The 6,577-nt window shown below is 32.4% G+C and overlaps 1 protein-coding gene across 1 annotated transcript; it reads left to right on the top strand.

Annotated features, from left to right (window-relative positions):
- The first annotated feature begins 1,471 nt into the window (after positions 1 to 1,471).
- On the top strand, positions 1,472 to 5,658 carry LOC109364969 (1-phosphatidylinositol 4,5-bisphosphate phosphodiesterase zeta-1-like). The gene is made up of 3 exons (XM_019611528.1): positions 1,472 to 1,728; positions 3,879 to 4,035; positions 5,525 to 5,658. The coding sequence occupies exons 1-3, from the start codon at positions 1,552 to 1,554 to the stop codon at positions 5,656 to 5,658; spliced, it is 468 nt and encodes a 155-aa protein (XP_019467073.1). The 5' UTR covers positions 1,472 to 1,551.
- The last annotated feature ends 919 nt before the right edge of the window (positions 5,659 to 6,577 follow it).

The following is a 6,577-nucleotide window of genomic DNA, read 5'->3' as shown; positions in this document are numbered from 1 at the left end:
ATCATGAATTTGAGCACTACATATTATGAGATAGCTTCTCACTTCATTGCAGAATTTTTTCCTATATATATGATTGGGTACTCATTTGATTAAAAAAAAAAATAGCTGTAAAACGTCATAGCAAAAGTGTAAAGAGAAAAACAAGAAATGTCTTCATTATTAAACCTACTAAAATTCATAAGAATTTATATAGTGTTTTAAAACATTATGCTGGTGGAGTAAGGTCCTGTTACTGAGTATAAAAAATTATATTAATATATAATTATTATATAATTATATGATATATATAATTATATAATATTAATATTTATAATTATATAATTATAAATATATAATTATATATATTAATTTATATAAAATTAATATATTATATTAATATATAAATTATATAAATTATATAAAAATAAAAGTATAAAAATTCTGCTTTCAAATTAGTAATCTCTAAAACCATTCATAGGTGGTGGAGCTACTGGTTATGAATGTCCTTTTATGTAATGGAACTGTATGTATAGAGATCTTTATTTTCTCTACATAAAGTGATAGTCCTTTCAGTCCATATGAAATGTGCATTTATATATGACCCATAAAATAGAAAAACTTTAGTCAACAAATTATCAAAGTCTATTAATTTCCATACATAGGTAAGCTCAGCACTAGGATCCACTGTGTTCTTGATAATAATAACATAATAACAGAAGTTTTGATTTGACATACTACAGAAATATGCACCAGTGCATTAATTAAACAACAGCTTTTTAGCGGTTAGGCAAAAAAAAACAGCTTCAAATGAGCATCAGACGAATGGCTGCAAGTCTACATATAAAAACAGATTCAAGCTTAGTAAATAATGTATTTCCTACATCTTACCTGACCATCATCTCTGACACTTCCTTAGAATCACAGAATCATAGAATTGCTCAGGTTGGAAAAGGCCTTAAAGATCTTCAAGTCCAACCTCAACATAACCAAATTTACCCTACCTCTAACAACCCTCTGCTAAATCATGTCCCTGAGCACCACATCCAAACGGTTTTTAAACACATCCAGGAATGGTGACTCAACCACTTCTCTGGGGAGCCTATTCCAGTGCTTGATAGCCTATTCTGTAAAAAAGTTTTTCCTGATATCCAACCTAAACTTACCCTGATGTAAGTTCAGGCCATTTCCCCTTGTCCTGTTGTCCTTCAGTCTTACTTATCTTCCTCAATCCTGCTCGTATTTGCATCTGTGCATTACAGAGCTTTCTGTTTTTCCTGTTGAATTGTTAGATATACACATTCTATTCAATACTTTGATCTCCAGTCTCTGTTTCTGTTTGTTTTACTTGCTTTTGAAATCTATATCACTGATACCTATATTCACTATATAATGCTCCCTCATTTCATTATACTTCACAAATAGCTAGGAAAATGCTTTAAACATCATCTAAATATGAAGTTCTACAATTAGTACATACATAATTCTAGTTACTACTGCTCAACTTTTTATCTACAGGCATTAAAATTCAAAATATTGGTAAAAAATAAGAAAAGTGGAACAATTGAAGAAACTATGCTCAGGAAAGGTCAGGACAGTCATGGTGAAACAGGGGAAGTATCTGAAGAGGAACTTACATCAAGTGATGAGGAGACTGAGACTGATGAAAAAACCCCTCTTTACCCAAAGAAGGGATCCTCAAAAAGAAAATCTGAAGGTAGATCTTCACCTCCACCTCGAAAAAAGGCAAAGGTAAAAACTTATATAACAGCTGAATTTAGAAAACATATAGCTCTCTGTCAGCCTTTTTATGAAAAGAAGAAATGTGCTATCTCAAAATAGAGACTATATATAAAATATAGGCGTTCTTATTACTTAGAAAAATATATTTTGAAGGATCTAGAGTTTTCTCGAATCTTTCCACTCATTCCAAACTGGACCATGTTTTAGTATTCAACTAAAAAAGATCTTCCCTGTGCTCCCATCCTTAATTGCACTTGCATTTTTCACTTTTGAATCTTATTCTTGGCCTTGGTGATCAGTGACACAATAGGCTCAGCTGCTTTGTTGATCCCAAAGCCTTTCTGGAGCTATTCATGAAGGACACTCATAGAGATTCCTGATAATGAAGGACAGTTTTATATCTATTCCATTCTATGGTCTTACAATCTGTCTTGGAGAGATCCTTTGTTCTGAATTGTCAAATTAAATCAATCGTAGACTTCTGGTTGCACTAGTACATTTTAAAGCATTTATAATAGAAAAGTTGTTGCAGCATTTATTATGTAAAGACATAATATTAAATACTACTTCTGAAAGAGGCACTATAAAAATTAGATGTCATTTTCTTTTTGATTGTCAAATTGAACTTAAACATTTTGTTAATCGAACAGTAGCTCTCTTAATGTGGAAATCCAGAAATCCATTGATTTCAAACTACTTTGTTCAGCATTTAAAGTAGGCAGGATGCAACCAGTTTCTAGACAGTTTTGCACATCACACTGTGATTGTATGAATGTACATAGACTACTTCTCAGGACTCAACATTTTTACTCAGACACAGTAAGTTCCTCACTGTCTTTTTTTCTCTCAGTGATTTGAAGTTCAAGATCTTTACTTCTTTCTCTTTCCACCTGATAAGAAAGGATACCAAGGCAAAATTCTGAGGAAGGATGGGATAGGTGAAGAAAAACTTTTCAGATAATAGGGTCATATGTATTTATAACATTATGTTACAGACCAGAACATATATCATGTGCATCTGGTTCAATTGCAACAAGAGATGTCTGGTCACATTTCACATGCAGAAGAGAACATTGCTTCTGGGGTCCCACACTATTGGATTGGGAGTATGTATTCTGTGATCAAACCTACTGTTCTGTTAGGAGGGCAGGAGAACATTCAAATCCACAGCTGAGGTACCCTGGTGACATTGTTGAATTTGACTTCATCACTTCCTTTCACTTTGAGAGAGTTGTATTATTCAACTCTATGCCAGTAGACTCCCGTTGCTCCTCATGGGACGTATCTCCAGAGTAAATAATGCACTTAAACTTTGCATAGTTTATGTCAGATGGGAATTTACTTTCAGAAGTTTTAATGGAATGTAAGCTTTATTGACGCTGTCAGCTCTTTCTGGATACTAGCACTGATTAGCTCATACCTCTGTGTTAAGTTAAATGAAGAGGTCACATAGTACCTCAGTTTAAGAGAGAATAGGATGTTAAAATTTCCCGCTCAATTCCACTGTACACAAGCCTTAGCTTTTGCTTGCTTTGGTAATAGGACAAGACTAAATAAAGACTTTTACCAGAGAAATTTCCATCTTAATTAAGAATCGAGTTTGCCTATCATCAGAGCAGGTCATGGAGGAATATATCTTTGATTGATTTGTCTGACATGTTAAAATATTCTCCTGTTATCTATTTTTTGTAGTTGAGATTGTGTTGTCAGTGTGTACAATGCCTTCTACTCTTTTTATTTCTCAAAGTACTTCCTACCAGTATATCTTTTCTGGGATTTTATGTACTTAAGAATATAAGTTGGACATATATTGTTAATATGTAAGTAATGTTAAGAGCCATGAAAAATGACTTTAGTTTATATACCTGTCTGAAAAGCAAGGAAATACTAAAGCTGTCCAATATTATGCCAGGAAGCACTAAGTATCCCTGCATCCACCCCACATCTACTGATTATCACAGAGACAACAACCTTAACTGTCTTTGACTGAATCAACTCTTACTATCACAGATCATATCTTAAGGTCAAATACACATTACATGTGACATATTTTCCCACACTTTATATGTCTTATTTGTTAACTTCTTCCGAATTTTTAATAATGTAATATATATTGTGATTTTTTGTGTTCTTCCATTATTTTATTCTCTGATTATTAGATGAAGAAGATAAAGATTGCTATGGAGTTGTCGGACCTTGTGATTTATACCAAATCTGAGAAGTTTGTAAGCTTTGAGCATTCAATAGCTCATCAGAAGTGTTATGAAAACAATTCAATTGGAGAGGTTAAAGCACAAAAATTTGTAAAACATGCAGGTATTTCTTTTTAATTTAAACAGAAAAATTACAGTGTTGTTATGTTTCATTGCTTAGGCATTGGGAGAGTTAAAAAGCTTTGCAGAATTTCTGTTGTCCAATTTTACTTGGCTGTTTCTGTAGCACTTTTTTAGAAATAACTCATTTTCACTGCATTTTTATATTTCATTTGGTTTTGTGAGCCAATTTGAAATTCAGCATTATTCTAATTTCATGTAACTTTATAAGAACAAATATTAATGTGATATACAAAATGTATGAATACTTCTTGGTTCATTTCTTCCTACATGAAATGATTTAAAAGTTACATGAAAATGTAAGGAACAGATCTTTTTTCTGTACACAATCTGTAGCTCTCAGTGGGGTTGAGCATCAGTACCTCTGACTGCAGATGAGAGAATCCACATGAAATGAACAAACTCCATAGAAGACAGTCTGTTCTTTGGACCACATCTTTCATATGGGCCAAGGTGGATTACTGAAAACACAGTCTATGCTGGGTTATCTCCATTTGGTGCAGCCAGAACAACATAGTCTCTGCTGCTTTAACTCCAGCTGCCTGACTACAGCCTTCAGGGAATATTAAGAGCAGAGATCACTGACCATGAGAATGAAGTCTGCCACAGCCCATTCATTCAGGTTCAGCCCAGCTGCCATCCACTCTTGGCAGAGATGATTCAATGGTTGGTTAGGTGAATGGTGCTGAACATCATTAAAGCAAGTAGGCTTTTGCCAGCTGTCTGTACTAAAAGTCCTCTCCGATCTGTCTAGCAATCTAGTAGTTCAACTAAAATAAGGGGAAAGGAGAAGAATGGAAAGGATCAGAATGATGATCCTGAAAGTTTGAAGCTTTCTTTTTAATCACTTAACTGGAATAGTGTAGATAGAAGTAATTCTAGATTTTCCATGTCTGTGTGGTTTATGCCTTTATGGGAGATAACAATGCTAGGAGTAAGAAAATCAACTGATTTGAATAGTTAAAATCTTCTGAAGAAGGCAAAGAAGATAATAAAGTACATTTTAGAAATGTACTACTCACTGATCTTGAGATGATTCATTTGAGTTTTCTAAGCCTCAAAGCAGAAATCAAGTTTAAATTGTTTGAAGATAGGATATATGTGTTTCCACTAGAGCAATTGAAGAATGAACGGGGCTCTTTAACCAATTTCTACTTTTGTGTCTTTCCTATTTTCCAGGGAAAATGAGAGGTTTAGTGTAAAAACTGTCTACTTAGTAAATAAAAAGGTAAAGAAGATTTCCCTGAAGGAACGATTTTGGTTATCAAACCTTCAAAAAGTCTGCATACTAGAAAAATATTATCAAAGAGCATTTTAAGATTTAAAAATATGATTTTTATCATATTTCAAAGTGTCACATTTAGTAATGTAACATGCATAGAAATTGTCTTAAAATCTTATTATTTATTTAAATAAGATGTCAATTTTTTAAAAAATGTGCCTTACTAAGGTTTTATGATTCTGTTTTTCAGCTAATCAGTTTGTTTCACATACTTCACGTTTCATTACAAGAATCTACCCAAAAGGAACAAGAACAGATTCTTCAAATTATAATCCTCAAGAGTTCTGGAATGTGGGTTGCCAAATGGGTATGTATGTTTATTGACTGTTGCATTCAAAATTTCAGAGATTATAGAGATATAAAAGTTTTACATTTTTGTGAGCTACAAGTTTCATAATTTCCTTCAGTGGCATAATTTTGTATTATCTAAATTTCTCATACATTCTTCATATTCTGGTAATTTTTATATCCCAGAATCTTGGAATTCTAAGAAAGAACTAAAAGGAATATTATTTTAAGTTATTTACTAATTAATTACAATTAAGTCATAGCTAATTACAAAAATAAATTTTTGCTAAATAGCTATAGGCATGTCCCAAACATCTCAAATTACTATAGTTCACTAATTCCTTTGAACTACTGTGGTGTTTTTTTCCCTATTAGAAACTGAGGAAAAAAGAAGTATTAAGGACAAGATATTATTAAACTTTGAACCTTATTTTGTATTACTCTCAACTCTAAGACTACACAAAAGCATGATTTAATCTTCTGAAACACTGCAGCAAAAGTGTATATATATACAACTTTCCACAGCTAAAACATAACTTTCTTCTCTTTCTTTGTACAACTTCCTTTTTTAATTAATAATTCTGTTATATTTCTTTGTGTCTGTCTGTATGGAGAGTCTAAACAATAATTTATATTTCACTGCCTGCCTTTTTTGGCTGAAATTATTTATGTTAACTAAGTTACATTAGGTTTAGAGGTAAAAGTGAGCTTACTACGCATTAAACAGTGTACTTTCAGAAACAAAAATTTTGCAATTTTCCTTTCAAGAAAATTAAAATAGCTTACATCCTTTTGCATTCTGTGTTATTCAAATTCTATAATCTCTATGGTTATTTGTCTGCTGTGGCTAAGGCATCACTAGAGCATCTTTATAGCAGAAAGTGGGAAAGGTAGCTTCCTTTTTTTTATCTTCTTTTTTCTGTTTATCTTTCTTCTATTTATCTCTCTCTTAATA

This window comes from Meleagris gallopavo, chromosome 1, assembly GCF_000146605.3.
Source record: "Meleagris gallopavo isolate NT-WF06-2002-E0010 breed Aviagen turkey brand Nicholas breeding stock chromosome 1, Turkey_5.1, whole genome shotgun sequence".
In the NCBI taxonomy this organism is placed as follows: Eukaryota; Metazoa; Chordata; class Aves; order Galliformes; family Phasianidae; genus Meleagris; species Meleagris gallopavo.
The sequence above is the reverse complement of the archived record's forward strand: the minus strand, read 5'-3'. Positions and strand labels throughout refer to the sequence as shown.

Coding starts and splice junctions, on each gene's coding strand:
- LOC109364969 (XM_019611528.1), top strand. CDS start 1,552: ATGCTCAGGAAAGGTCAGGACAGTCATGGTGAAACAGGGGAAGTATCT. Junction 1,729..3,878: donor CACCTCGAAAAAAGGCAAAG/GTAAAAACTTAT, acceptor TCTGATTATTAG/ATGAAGAAGATAAAGATTGC. Junction 4,036..5,524: donor AAAATTTGTAAAACATGCAG/GTATTTCTTTTT, acceptor TCTGTTTTTCAG/CTAATCAGTTTGTTTCACAT.